This window comes from Lepus europaeus, chromosome 3 (genome assembly GCF_033115175.1).
Source record: "Lepus europaeus isolate LE1 chromosome 3, mLepTim1.pri, whole genome shotgun sequence".
NCBI classification, from domain to species: Eukaryota; Metazoa; Chordata; class Mammalia; order Lagomorpha; family Leporidae; genus Lepus; species Lepus europaeus.
Window position 1 is genome coordinate 116,464,290 of NC_084829.1, and position 15,500 is coordinate 116,479,789.

Consider the following 15,500-nt stretch of genomic DNA (forward strand, 5'->3'; position numbering starts at 1 on the left):
TATTAAAAGATAATCAGCAGAAAAAGATAGTAACTATTGTAAATATTAAAAAGTGAACACATAATAAAGATTTTATTTAATTGGGCAGATTTTTTAATAACTCATTCAACAGGGAATCCAAAGAACAGTTATGTTTATACATCAGGAAATAGAGTGAATATCTAAGTAGAGGCAAAACTGGTTTTCCTGTGAGATGAGAGGAAAGATAATTGAACCTCTACCTGACAGGAAAGATATTGCATTTTTATAGATAAGAATTTTACATTATTATCAGTTCTTTAGAGTTCTGTCAATTGCAACATAGATCCCAGAAAATCAGAAATAGATAATGAGTGTATGTGTATGTGTGCACTGTAGACAATGCATACATTCTCCACTGAAACACAATTTTTTCTACAATCTTTATTTTTTCTTTTATTCTGTATATTACTGTTAATTTTGCAATGATTGTAGATAGAATTTTAGATGAGTAAAAGTCATCTAACTTATAATTAAATCTTCTATTTTCTGGAGAATTTAGCCACAATAAAAGGTCATCTTGAGCTCTTTGAAAATAAGACAGTATGAAAATATATACATAAATGTGATTTGGGGTGCATCTGGCCTTTGAAAGGAGAATAGTTAAGTACACTTGGTACTGAAATTGAAGGGTTTAAGTGATTCTTTACTGTAAGAACTGTCAAAACATTAATTGTTTCTTAAAACTGGTTTTGATATATTTGGAAGAGAGTGTTTTTAAAAATAAATTTGTTTGTTTTTTCCTCCAGTTTTAAATTGCCATTCAGCAGTGAAGGTGCTGTCCCCAGAAGATGGAAAAGCAGATATTGTGAGAGCTGCTCAGGACTTTTGCCAGTTAGTAGCCCAGCAGCAAAAGAAATCCACAGATTTGGATGTAGATATGTTAGACAGTTTACTTAGTAAGTTGTGTGTGTGTGTGTGTGTGTACATTTTAAATTTTGTAACAAAGATACAGTATGAAAGAAATATTAAGATCCTTTTATTCTATAACATTTGATTTTGTTGTTGCTGTACTCTTCATACTTCTGAAATTTAAAGACCCACATGTAAAATGGTTTTGGGATAACGTAATTGTGGTCAGTTTACTTGTGTGAGGACTTCATGGTAAAGGAAAGGGCAGCCTGCCTGCCTGCCTTCCTGCCTTTCTTCCTTCCTTCTTTTCTTCTTTCCTTCCTTTTCTTTTTATTTTCTTAATTTTTGCAGTAAGTATTCCTAAAAATAGGACTTCTGTTTGTGAGCCTTTCTGTCTGTCTCAACCCCCTTCTTTTTAGTTTGAACTTTCTAACAGGTTTGAACTTAACAACTTTTTGTGAGGCACTCCCAAGAATATAATCTTAGCAAACATGACTCCTTTTTAAGTGTTTTTTTCTATTATGCTATACCAAATATACTCCCCTATATTTGGCATGTCATACCAAACATAACTTTTTTTCCTTCAACTATTTATAAAGCCTTTTGTGTACTTACTTTCTAGAGCCTGTCCAGGAACTTTTAACTTCATGGTCCTTCTGCTTTCAAGCATTATCTTGAACCTTTTGCAGAAAAGCAGTCTCTCTAGCAAAGTCAAGTTCATGGATAGCTTCTACAGCCATATGATCTCAGACATTGGTTTTTGTTCATTTACATAGACCCTCCATTTACCTTATTAATCATGCATTTTCTGTATCAGTTATTTACATAACTCTTCATTCTTTGACTCTTTTACTTTGGCATGTCGATCATGGAACACAGATTCTAGCCTCTTGGTCTTACTAACTTTGTACTTTCGCTAACTACTCCTTCCTTTGCTCTTGTGTTCTTTACTCTGATGTTGTCTGTGTTCAGGCTTGCTGAGTAGTAAAAGATTGTGTGGGCACTCTTACTAGAGATTACTGAGATGTTGACTGTTTCTTGGACTCTGTGAAGCCCTGGAGTGATTTGTGAAGACATTCTAAAAGGTGGCCTGGAGCCCAAAGGTAGCCTTTAGATAGCCCATGGAAAAGAGCTGAAGTGTTGTACCCAGGTTTTGCTTTAGGGCTTGTAAATTCACAATAAATGAAATTAAGTGCAGTCCTTATGTTAACTCATTAATCTGGGATAAGCAAACACTCTAAATACCATCACCCCAAAAAGTTCCCTTGTACTGCATTGGGTCCCCACATTGGTTGGTTGTCTTTCTGGAGATACTTTTTCCTTTTATAGAAATTTTATATCAAAGGAACCATATAATAGACAATCTTTTATGTCTTGCTTTGTTAGCATAATAATTTTGAGGTTCATCAATGTTGAATGTCTTAATTTATTACTTTTGTTGATAAGAAGTTGTCTATTTTATAGATAGACCACATTTTGTTTACTCATTCTTCAGTTGATGCACATTGTATTTGTTTCCAGGTGTTTTTTTTTGTTTTTTTTTTAAGATTTACTTATTTACTTGAAAGGCAAAGTTACACAGAGGGAAGGAGGAAGAGAGAAAGAGTGAGATTTTCCATCTGCTGGTTCACTCTCCCAAATTGCTGCAAGGATCAGGGCTGGACCTTCATCCAGGTCTCCCATATGGTTGACAGGGCCCAAGTACTTGTGCCATCTTCTCTGCTTTCCAGGCACATTAACAGAGAGCCTGACTAGAAGTGGAACAGCTGGAACTCGAACCAGTACCGATATAGGATGCCAGCATCACAGGGGTGGCTTAACCTGGTTTACCACAGTGCTGCCCATTTCCAGTTTTTGAATAACATTGCTGTGCTGTGACTGTGACTGTGTGCAAGTCTTTGTGTGGACATGTTTCTTTCTCCTATTGGATAGATATTTAATAGTGGAGTTTCTGTGTCATGTGGAAGTGAATGTTTAATTTTTTAATAAACCACCAAACTTTTTTAAATACGCTCTACATTTTACACCCCACTGGCAACGTAGATGGTTTTAGATTTTTCATGACCTTACAAAGACATGGTACTGTCAGTTTTTTGTTTTATTTTCAGCCATTCTAGTGGATGTGTTGTAGTATTTTGTTGTGATTTAAATTCACATTTTCCTAATGAATAATGGTATTGAGCATTTTGCATGTGTTAATTTGTCATCTATATCTTTTGTTAAGTATTGACACGTTTTGCCTATTTTTAAGGAATCATTTTTCTTGTTATTGAGTTTTAAGAAATTTTTACATGTTCTGGATACAAATCATTTACCAGTAGTAAGATACTTACTTCACAAATAGTTTGTCCCAATCCATGCCTTTTTGTTTGTTTTACTAATGGCTTCTTTTAAAGTGTTTAATTTTTATGAATTATGTCAAGGTGTTTTCTTTTTCCTTTTATGGATCATGAATTTATTGTCATTTCTAAGAGATCCTTGCCTAATCTGAAGTCATAGTAATTTTCTCCTGTGTTTTCTGCTAGAAGTTTTATAGCTTTAGCTGTTGTTTTTAGGCTTATAATCGATTTTGATTTAACTCCTAAATAGTGTGAGGTATTATATGCTGAGAAGACTGTCTTTTACTGTTTGAATTATTATGGTTCTTTCTTGAAAATCAATTGTCCATAGGTTTATGTGTTTGTTTCTGGGATTTCTGTTATATTTCAATAGTCTATATGTCCATATGAAGGCAAACTGTTTTGATTACTATAATTGACTCTAAGTTTTGAAATCAGGTAATATAATTTCATGAACTTTGATTTTCTTTCCCAGGACTATTCTGGAGGTCCTGTGCACTTTCATATAAACTTCATTATCAGCTTTTCATTTTCCAAAAAAACTCTATTGTTATTTTGATATGAATTAAGTTTATTGTTCAGTTTGGGAAGAATTACCATCTTCACAGTTTTGAGTCTTTTGGTCCATGAACATAGTGTATCTCTATTTATTTGGGTTGTAATTTTCTCACAACAATGTTTTGTTATTTCAAGAATACAGAGTTTCTATTTCTTTATAGAATTTATTACAAATATTTTACTCTTTTTGATTTATTGCTAATGGAAATATTTTCTTAATTTTATTTTCAGATTTTTTTGTTGATACTATTTGGATATGCATTTTTGGCTCTTTTTTTTTTAAGATTTATTTATTTGTTTGAAAGAGCTACACAGAGAGAGGAAAGACAGAGAGAGAGAGAAGTCCTCCATTTGGTGGTTCACTCTCCAGTTGGCTGCAACGGCCAGAGCTGTGCTGATCTGAAGCTAGGAGCCAGGAGCTTCTTCCAGGTTTCCCATGGGGGTGCAGGGGCCCAAGGACTTGGGCCATCTTCCACTGCTTTCCCAGGCCACAGTAGAGAGCTGGATCGGAAGTGGAGCATCCGGGACTAGAACCGGTGCCCATATGAGATGCCGGCGCTTCAAGCCAGGGCATTAACCCGCTGCGCCACAGCACCGGCCCCAACCCTTTTTTTTTTTTTAAAGATTTGTTTTAGTTGATAGGCAGAATTACACACATACATACACAGTTCTACCATCTGCTGGCTCATTGTCTCAAATAGCTGCAACTGCCAGGTGCTGGGCCAGGCTGAAGTCAGGAGCCAGGAACTTTATCCCAGTCTCCCGCGTAGGTGTGTGGGCCCAAGGACTTGGGACATCTTCCACTGCTTTCCCAGGTGCATTAGCAGGGAGCTCAATTGGAAGTGGAGCAGCTAGGATAAGCCACAATTCCAGCCTTATGCATTTGTCTTTTAATATTGATTTTGTATCCCTACAGGCTTGGTAAAATGGTAAAATGACTCTTGTCATTCTTATAATTTTTTATTTTATTTTTTTAATATTTACATATTTGGCAGAGTGTCAAAGAGAAAGTGAGAGAAAGAGAGAGAGAGAAGGGGAGATCGATTTTTATAGCTGCTGGTTAACTCCAAATATGTGCAAGTAGCCATGGCTTAGCCAGGCTGGAGCCAAGAGCCAGGAACTCCATCCAGGTCTCCCACAGGGGTGGCAGGACCCAAAGTAATTAGATCATCTTTCACTGCCTTTCCTGGTGTGTTAGCAGGAAGCTGATTTGGAAGCTAAGCAATTGGGACTCTTTAGTATGGGATGCTATGTTCCAAGTGGCAGCTTAACCTGCTGTACGACAATGCTGGCTCTACTCTTCTTGCCATTTTTACCAGAAATTCCAGCTGGTTTTTGGTTTTTAAAGCAATCTGCCTTTGGTCAGACTGCCATTGAATGCTTGATTTTGTTTAGTTTTTTTTTTCTTTCTTTTTTTTTTTTTTTTTTTTTTACAGATAGAGTTAGACAGTGAGTGAGACAGAGAGAAAGGTCTTCCTTCCGTTGGTTCACCCCCCAAAATGGCCGCCACAGCCGGCGCTGCGCCAATCCAAAGCCAGGAGCCAGGTACTTCTTCCTGGTCTCCCATACGGGTGCAGGGGCCCAAGCACCTGGGCCATCCTCCACTCTGCCTTCCCTGGGCCACAGCAGAGAGCTGGATGGGAAGAGGAGCAATCGGGACAGAACCAGCGCCCATATGGGATTTCGGTGCCACGGGTGGAGGATTAACCAAGTTAGCCACAGCGTCTGCCCTGATTTTGTTTAGTTTAATACATGTCTCTCATGAAGAAGATTTGTCTCTCCTTCACTTTGCTGTTTCAGGAGTTCCTTTTTGTCATTTTTTTATTGCAGAGGATTGCATTTTGGTTAGCTGAGGAATATGTGTTCTTCTGCTTAGTCCATCCACTCTGACAACATACATTTTTAAAGGGAATTGTTCTGGAAATAATTCTTCACTATTACTACTAGATAAACCTGCCTAATCTGGTATCTTTATTCTACAAGTGAGAGATTATGTGATAAGCAAGTTAGCAGAACTGAGGATATTTGGAACTGTTGGGATCTGGCTCTACTGGATTGTAGTAACTTTTGTGTTAGGCTAGTGACCGTTCAAACTTCATTTTTAAGCAAATAAAACATCCCTATCCCTTTTTTTCTTGTTTTGTATTTTCAAACTGTCATACTTCTAAGCCAGGTCTCATGTGGAAATTGGTTCATAAAACAGACAAAAAATGGATGTGTACCTGTTGAGATGTATATACAGTCTGTTTTTGCTCTCTGAGAGCTGGCTCAGGCTCTGAGGAACACTGAAAACATTTGTGCTGTACTGCTAGGAGTTGGTCTTTCTGGGGCAATGGGAAAAGAGAATAGAGACTTTTTAAGTTCTTTTTAATCTCTGAAGTTATTTGATTTCTGTCGGCAGAATCAACAGTTGTGCCTTTAGATCAGTGTCTTTCCCAGGCTGCTGAGAAAACGCATGAATTGAGTGTTGAAAGGAGGGGATTTGGGGATTTAGAGTGGGAGTTTATCCCTTGTTGTCAGGTAATCAGAAAACTTCCACATTTGGAATGAACATGAATATTAAAGTATATGAACTTCTGAAGAGAATAGATACTTAAGGCATAAGAAACCAATTGTATTAAAAAGATTCTGCCTTTCATCATTTTTGTTGTAACCAATGCGTGTTAAGTTCATGTGTATTTCTTTTTTTCCAAGGTTCAAATGGTTTCCCTGATCCTGATTTAGTATTGAAGTTTGGTCCTGTGGACAGCACATTAGGCTTTCTTCCCTGGCACATCAGATTGACTGAGATTGTGTAAGTAATTAAAAGTATTCAGTTCCACAAAATCAAATTATAATACTGGATCCCTTATGTCAGATATTTTACATTATTAGTGGTAAGATAAAGACACACAGAAATGAGTTTAGACCCAAGAGAGTGTATATACAGATGTGCTGTGTATGTACATTTTATATCGGCACTAACTAGAGATCAGAAATGAGGGATACCTCTGTGGCTTGGAGTTGTTGATTCTACAGAAAAGATATGTCTAAATCCAGGGTATATAAGATCTGTGGAATTTCTGTCCTTAGAAAAAACATGGGAAGTATAGGAAGTGGGAATGAGGACAAAAAGAGCTGTGCAGGGCCCAGTGCTGTGGTACACAGTGGGTTAAGCTGTGGCCATCAAAACTGCAATTCTGTATCAGAGCACTTGTTCAAGTCCCACTGCTCAGCTTCTGATCCAGTTTCCTGCTAATGTATCTGGAAAAGTGGTAGAAGACAGCCCAAATACTTGGACACCTGCCACCCATGTGGGAGACTTGGATGGAGTTCCAGGCTTCTGGTTTCATCCTAGCCCAGCTCTGGCCATTGTGGCCATTTGGAGAATGAACTAGTGGGTGGAAGATCTCTTTGTCTATATCTGCCTCTGTCACTCTGCCTTTCAAATAAATGAAATAAAACTTGCATTTAGAAGAAATAGCCACATAAGAGAAGAGAGTCAGCATTAGGTAATACTGTGAAATGAAACCAGATAGTCTGGGGTGGGGGAGAGATCAAAGTTTCTTAAAGGCCAGCATAAGGAATGTGTATAGCAGTAGAGAGGTGGTAGGAAACTGTTGAGCCTGTGGGTAACAGGGAAGTGATGATTTTGGAAGATGTTTGGAAGCTACCAACTGCAGTGGATTGGATTTGAAAAAAGAATGTAGTAAAAAGACAAAAGCTTCATAACTGATTTAGGGAAGAATACAGTGAAGAGGATAAAATCGCCTATTTAGTACAGCATTTGGCACATATACTCTGTAAAGGCTCAGATAATAAACATTTTGGGATTTGCAGGCCATACAGGATCTTGCAACTGTTCCTCTCTGTTCCAACTACTTTTACTTTGCTATCAAAACTAAACTACTGTAAGACAAATGAGCATAATTATGTTCTAATAAAAACTGTTTACAAAAACATGTACCAGGCACATGTATTTGCCAACCTCAAATTTAGAATAACAGAGAGACTGAGTATCCTTAAATTATATTTAAGTCCTGGGTCTTACAAGGAAAATATTACAGATTTTATCTCTCTTAAGAAATATTTACAATGCAGGTATGTTTATGGGGCTGAGTACTTTACTAATTGTGATGAAAGCTAGATAAGAAATGAAATGACTCCTAAGTTTTTAAGCCTAATGGACTGGCTAAATTTTAGTGTTAAGAGAAAATGAGAAATATATAATATTATTACAAAATCAGGAATATAATATGCATATTATTTTTATATAAATGATTTATTTATTTATTTGAAAGGCAAAACAGAGAGGGAAGCATCTAGAGAGAAAGAGATCTTCCATCTACTGGTTTACTCCTGAAATGCCCTGAACAGCCACGGCTGGGCCAGGCCAAAGCTAGGAGTCAGGGATTCCATCTGTGTCCCACACGTGGGTGGCAGGGGCTCAAGTACTTGTGCCATCATCTGTTGTTTTCCTAGGCACATTAGCAGGAAGCTGGTTCAGAAGAGAAACAGCCAAGACTCCAACTGGCACTCCTATAAGGGATACTTGTGTCATAAGCAGTGGCTTATCCTGCTGCACCAGAGCACTAGCTCCTGGGAACATGTATTTTTGACAGGAAGATGTAGATGATTTTGAGGTTTTAATCTATTTTGATGGAAACACTTGGTAGGACAGAGGAAGATGTAGAATTGAATTGATGCTTTCATGAGAAATCAAAGCTAAAGATGTATATTTGGGGATGATCAGTATCTGGGAGATATTTGAACTTGTGAGAATAGAGGTTCCTCTCCACGGTATAAAGAGAGGTCCTTTAAGAAGTATTTAAGGGGCTGGCGCTGTGGCGCATCGGGTTAATGCGTTGGCCTGAAGTGTCGGCATCCCATATGGGCGCCAGTTTGAGTCCTGGCTGCTCCATTTCCGATCCATCTCTCTACTGTAGCCTGGGAAAGCTGTAGAAGATGGCTCAAGTTCTTGGACCCCCGCACCTGCGTGGGAGACCTGGAAGAAGCTCCTAACTCCTGGCTTCAGATCGGCACAGCTCCGGCCATTGAGGCCAGTTGTGGAGTGAACCATTGGATGGAAGATCTCTCTCTCTCTCTCTCTCTCTGCCTCTCCTCTCTGTGTAACTCTTTCAAATAAATAAATAAAAAGAAGTAATTAAAGGGGCTGGCCCTGAGGAATAGTGGGTTAAGCCACCGCCTGCAATACCAGCATCGCATTGGTTTGAGTCCTAGTTGCTTCCTGCTAATACACCTGGGAGAGCAGTCGTAGATGGCCCAAGTGCTTGGATCCCTGCACTCACCTGGGAGACCTGGATGAAGCTCCTGGCTCCTGTCTTCAGCCTGGTTCAGCGCTGGCTGTTGTAGCCATTTGGGGAGTGAACCAGTGAGTAGAAGACTCTCTCTCTGTGCCTCTGCCTCTCCTCTCTCTTACTTGACCCTTCAAATAAATAAATAAATCTTTTTTTTTTTTTTTTGAAGGCAGAGTTAGACAGTGAGAGAGAGAGAAAGGTCTTCCTTCCGTTGGTTCACCCCCCAAATAGCCACTACAGCTGGCGCGCTGCGCCAATCCGAAGCCAGGAGCCAGGTGCTTCCTCCTGGTCTCCCATGCGGGTGCAGGGCCAAAGCACTGGGCCACCCTCCACTGCCTTTCCTGGCCATAGCAGAGAGCTGGACTGGTAGAGGAACATCCGGGACAGAATCCAGTGCCCCAACCGGTACTAGAACCCAGAGTACTGGTGCCGCAGGCAGAGGATTAGCCAAGTGAGCCACGGCGCTGGCCATAAATAAATCTTAAAAAAAAAAGGGTGGGGGGGATGGATCAATTCACATTTGCGATCAAGTGGGAGAAAAAGTGTTAAGGGACAGAAGAGTGCACATAGTGTGTTAGAGTAGGAAATTATTGTAAATCATCTGGTCTTCTGTACTCATTTTGTAGGGCATGAAAATGGGGAAGAGATATTGTTCAAGATTCTGGATGTCCTTACAGAGGATATACATTTCTCTTCTGCATTTTTCTCAGGGGTTTCCCAAGTCATTTCAGCTGCCTTTCCATAGGCTATGAGAGTGACAGAAGAGATACCTTATGAAATGGGGAATATTTACAATTTGGCTACATAGCTCAACAGCATAGCTCTAGAAAGTTATTTAAACTTCTCTGTTTTATAAAATGGACATTTAATGTGGAGTTGAGGGTTTAAACCTGAAAGTGGAAGTGATACCTAGCTCTTTAGTGTATGCATCTATCATAGCTCTGTCCTCTTACACTGAGGTATGCTCTGTATTCCTCTGCTCTTCACTACACAGCACCATGATGACAGGGAAAGTGTCTCACTCCACACAGAAGCATTAAGGGCAGGGCCCTGAGTGGACAAACTGGGAGATGGCAAAATGGCTTCTGAGGCACAAAACAGTAGTAGCACTCAGTGCTTCTTGAAGAGGGAGAGGAAGTGAGGCTGTTGGTAATGGGGGTCAAATGAGGAAGAGTTAGGAAAGTGGGGAGTTTGAGGAGGACATTTGAAGCAAGCTTGAGTGAGAAGAATGTCATTAAAGGCATTCTCTGGGGATACCATTTCAGTAGAGTGAGTAAGACGTGGGTGGGTGGCAGAGGGTATTCAGGGTGACCAGGGAGTAGAAGGAAGTGGGTGACTTGTTTGAGAATTTCTGGTAATCAGAGGAAGGATGCAGAAGAGCATACCTAAAGAACACCGCAGGTCAGACAGGAGTTCTTTCATGGTAGGTTTGTTCAGTTCCCATTTTGGTGGTACGTGGGACTCCTATATGCTGACCAGAAGTTTCACTTTGATATTCTTGGGGATCGACGAACCTTTTATAAAGCTGTATAAATTAAAGATTTTTTAAGCACTAATTATTAAAGGCTTAAGTAGTAAAATACTTACAGGAGTGCCCGCTGGTGTGCTGTTGACTGTGTGTTTATAGTGCATGTCTTCATGTTGTAATTGCCCCCTGAGCAGTTGGAAGTAGACATCCATGTCTACTTATTGGTTGCTCACACTTGGCTTCAGTGTGTTATCGTGTGGGGAATACTGTGGAGCTGTGCCCGGTGTTAAGCTTGACTTAAATATAAATCAGTATTGGCTTTACTCAGACCAAGCGGCATTCTTGAAAGTGGATGTGAGTTCCTTTATATACAAATTTCCAGCTTTGCATTAATCTAGGCTTATTTTCACTGGAACTGTTTCATAGTGAGCTTAGCAAACTTTTAGTGGAAATAATTTGACATATCCTGCTTATAATTTGTATTTCTTCTGTAATTATCCTCTGGTTCTCCTCGCCAAATGATAGTATCAGCTAATTACTTTTTTTTCTCCCATGTGCTTCCTTTCCAGCTCTTTGCCTTCCCACCTAAACATCAGTTATGAGGACTTTTTCTCTGCCCTTCGTCAATATGCAGCCTGCGAACAACGTCTGGGAAAGTAGTCATCCCTGATTGTGTAATTTGATTTCAGGCTTTTGGAGAAAAGGACCCAAGTGACTCTGATGTTTACAAAGCACCTATGAGACCTGTACACACCTAGTTCATACCCTCATAATTTATCAACACATACAAAAAGTGTCTTACTTGAGAGTGAGTGAGTGTGTGTGTGTGTGTATGCACGTGTGTATGTATGGAAATAAACTTATAAATGGGAGAAGTATTGGAGAAGGAAATATGTAGACCTGCAACTTTGTGCAAATTAACAACGATGTTTTAGGAGCTGAAATTCCAGATATAAAGACTTCAGCCTCTATTACTTCCCTGTTTTTGTGGGGAGAAGAGGAGGTGATTAGAATAGTCTTGGTTGTTGTTTGGAGAGAAGGGAGTAATTTTTGTTCAGTCTTTCCTAGTGACCAAACTTTCATTTTTAAGACTAATATATTGCTTATTAAGTGGAAGTATTCTGAATTTGAGGGTGCTTCAGAGCAGTGGAGTCCTGTGTTGCTCACAAGATAAAAACTCTTGCTGTCAAAGCAGAGGGAATACCTACCTTCGTATATCCGTCCATTTTCATTTCTTACTTCATTATATTCAGACAGGGTGACCTAAAAGTGTCCTCTGGTATCTCTTACCTGGTGTCTGAGTTGTGAAGATCATTTGAAAAAGAATTCTTACTACACTGAAATTTAAATATTGAATTAGGCAGTCAAAAAAAAAGGTGAATAAGTTGTAATGTTATAGTGAAGACAGAAAATTTCCTTAAAGAGGAAGGACAGTTTTGATTTTCTTTTTTGTTGGTGGGTAATATGCTATCTAGTACCCAAAGTTGGTTTTAAGAATGTTTCCATTAACTGTTTTTTATTTAAAATAAGCATTTGAGTGAAGTGAGCAAGCAGCTCTTTTCCTCAAAAGTAACCTGTTTCTTTGTGGAATAACACCCAGGAATTTTATTCAGTAAATCCCAATGGTGACTTTGCATAAAAGACCTTTAAATAGGATTAAGACCTATATGGTAAAGAAAATGTTACCAAAGTCTACAAAAATAATTTAATTTTACATGTTCTCTTTTATGACAGAGAACAGCACTGGTTCTGTTATGTTGGAAATAAATAAATGATTTCTTGATAGGTGTTTAATATTTCTCCCTCACTGCTGATCCTTGGTGAGGAACCCTTCTTTATATTGATGGACTATTTTCAGAAAACTCTTATCAGCACATGTACAATTAGCTTTCTAAAATTGTACATTCAGAATGGAGTAGTATAAATGTGAGGTCTCAAATTTGGAAAAATAGGGAAGAAGACTGGATTTGGGAAGCATGGTCTGAAATTGCTTGAATTCTAAAGTTATGAAGAATAAATATTTCAGCTTTGGATTACAGAACCCCATTTATGATTTTAAAAGTACACTTGAAATAAAAGTGATTAAACTGAATTTTGGTCCAGTGATGTTACTTTACATTTCATAGTCTTTTTGTACACTGTAAGGCCTTTTTTTAAAGTCTTAATTTATTGCAAAAATTTTTGTATAAAGCTACAACATATCTAAACTGTATCAGAGAATTCCTCATTTCTGTTCCCCCAGACTGGTCTATCTTCTATTGAGGTTTTTTTTTTTTTTTTTTCTTTGTTTAGTTTAAGGCTAAATTTAGTTGTTCTTAACATGGTAGGTATAAATGTCTCAAACATTCTGAAATATCTGCAGCTTTAATGAATTAAATGTAATGAGCCTAATTGAAGTGAAAGGATTTAATATTTGTCAAACTGAAGTTATTAGTCAAATGAATTACTCGTTGGGATATAGTACAAGATTCTAAAGGTTTAATATTTGGTTTTTTTGTACTTTTCTCCTTATGTTTCATAACATTGTAGACATCCATGCAGATCTGTAGCCCAGGGCCCTAGTCTCTTGTAGCCCTAGAAAGGGACCTTAAAACAAGTTACTAAGGGTTTTGAATTCAGACAGTTATTTCAGAATCTTCTCATATGGGCTCAACTGCTAGTACAATCTCTATAACTTGAATGACATTGGTCATTCTAGAATTCCTGCCAAATCATTAGAAACTGCATTGTCAAGGCTCCCTTTGCACCTCCAAAAAGAATTGATGATTTTCAAGAGAGATACGTGTTTCTTCATGTGTATTGAAGGATACTATCTTCAAGTGGTTTCTTCTTAACACCCCCTATAATGGAAAAATTACCAGATTAAACCTACTTTATGGATGGCAGCTTGGAGTATAGCAAGAAGTTAGAGGATTTCAACTCCATTCCCAATTCTGGTTGTGTTTTCTTAAAAGTAATTGATTACTGTTAGAAAATGTAAAAGCTGGTTTTTAATGTGAATAGCAAATTCTGGCATATTGTGACTAAGACATAAGAATGCCCATCTCAGAGAGGAAAATATATTAATGAACAGTGCCAAATACACTGTGCATAACTATAATCTCTGAATGTATAGTACTTAGTTTCCTCCTTTGTGATGGTACCATGCACATAGTCAGTAAAATCCTTGTGATGTTTTATATGGCTGTAGACTTTGGCAACATGTAAATAATGTGTACAGTGAGTTTTTATGATTAAGGAATCAAATTTATTGAATTTTATTATTGAAAATTGAAACAACATGTATGAACAAAAAACAATAAAAGAATATAATCTTTTCATGGACTATAGTATTATGTGAATGCTACATTCTGGACATTTAGGGGCTACATAAATGTAATAAAAACCTCCTATGGCTAGACAGCAATACTAATTTTTAGACAGTATGCCCTTACTGAAATATATTCTCATTTTTACCAGTTTAAACATTGAAATCTTCCATCATTTGCTTTTTGTTAGATAATAGTAAAATTCAGCTTTATCATTATAGTTGTCAAAAATTCCACACTACTTAAAATCTGAATTGATTTTTACTGATTACAGAATTGCTAAATTAAAAATGTATATGTGTATTCTTTTAAAAAACAAATTGGTAGTTCTCAGACCAGAAAATTGAAAGGTAAGCTGTGGTTTGTCTTATGGTGCAAACAGTTTTCAGTTTCTGACTTGAAGCTCTAATTATAAGACCATTGACTTTTTGTGCATAATTTTCATCTAAAATCAGGCTTATCAAAGATCATATTTTAAATGCATCACCAAAAATTACTGTAGTAGAAATTTAGGATAGTTTGAAATAAAAGCCAGAAAGTAAGATTTGTGTCAATAGTTGTGTCAAATCCTAGTTGATAGGCCATAAACTATAATAAATTCAGGAGAACGAGGGAGTACAAAAAGTTTGCTTATGTTTTGAAATATACATATGCATTATAGGAAAAAAGGATTCAACTAAGCAAATATAAAGGAAACCTCATTGAATACATTTTTGGTGACAATCCTTACAGAAATTTTTTTGTACTTTGATTTTAAAAAAATGTATCCTGTAACAAGTTTAATAAAGAGATTCTCTTTAAGTTATAAATAGAAATTGAGAGTCTTGCATTCTGTTTTGTATTTCTCTGTGTCTCGATATAAATGTTTATTACATCAACACATGTAAATAGAAAAATTACTCTCCATATTTAGTTACCTTGAATATTTAAGCTTGGTTCAAATTCTTCAAATATTTTCATCTTCATTTCTTCTGTCCTTCTTGCTATTCCAGGATTATAAATTAACTTTAGCATGATTCTCAGGTACAGATAATTAAAATAAAATATATATTCCCAGACCTGAGCATTGCCTCCTATTGGCCATGTTTTATATTTCCCTTCACCCCTAATACTACTTGTTGGATTTTGTGGGTTTTTTTGTTTGTCTGTTTTGTTTTTTGTTTTAAGATTTATTTGAGAGGTAAACAAAGAGAAAGGTCTTTAATCTGCCGGTTCACTCCCCAAATGGCCACAAAGGCTGGAGCTGAGCTGATTGGGAGCCAGGAGCTTCTTCCATGTCTCCCACGCAAGTGCAGGGCTCCAAGCATTTGGGCCATCTTCCACTCCTTTCCCAGGCCACAAGAAGCCATATCAGAAGAGGAGCAGCTAGGACACAAACCAGCGCCCATCTGGGATTCTGGTGCTGCAGCTGGGGGCTTGGCCTGCTGTGCCACAATGGTGGCCACTAGTACTATCAATGTAAGTTGCTGTTAGGCCGGCGCTGCGGCTCAATAGGCTAATCCTCCGCCTGCGGCGCCAGCACACTGGATTCTAGTCCCAGTCTGGGTGCCGGATTCTGTCCCGGTCGCTCCTCTTCCTGTCCAGCTCTCTGTTGTGGCCTGGGAGTGCAGTGGAGGATGGCCCAAGTCCTTGGGCCCTGCACCCGCATGGGAGACCAGGA

The 15,500-nt window shown here is 38.1% G+C and overlaps 1 protein-coding gene across 1 annotated transcript in view; it reads left to right on the plus strand.

Moving 5' to 3' along the window:
* Positions 1-14,655, plus strand: part of NUS1 (NUS1 dehydrodolichyl diphosphate synthase subunit) — a 31,341-nt gene extending 16,686 nt beyond the window's left edge. Inside the window, exons 3-5 of the mRNA XM_062186668.1 lie at positions 768-917; positions 6,462-6,561; positions 11,102-14,655. Of these exons, the coding sequence (XP_062042652.1) occupies positions 768-917; positions 6,462-6,561; positions 11,102-11,192 (341 nt within the window). The 3' untranslated portion in view covers positions 11,193-14,655. The remainder of the gene's footprint in view (positions 1-767; positions 918-6,461; positions 6,562-11,101) is intronic.
* The last annotated feature ends 845 nt before the right edge of the window (positions 14,656-15,500 follow it).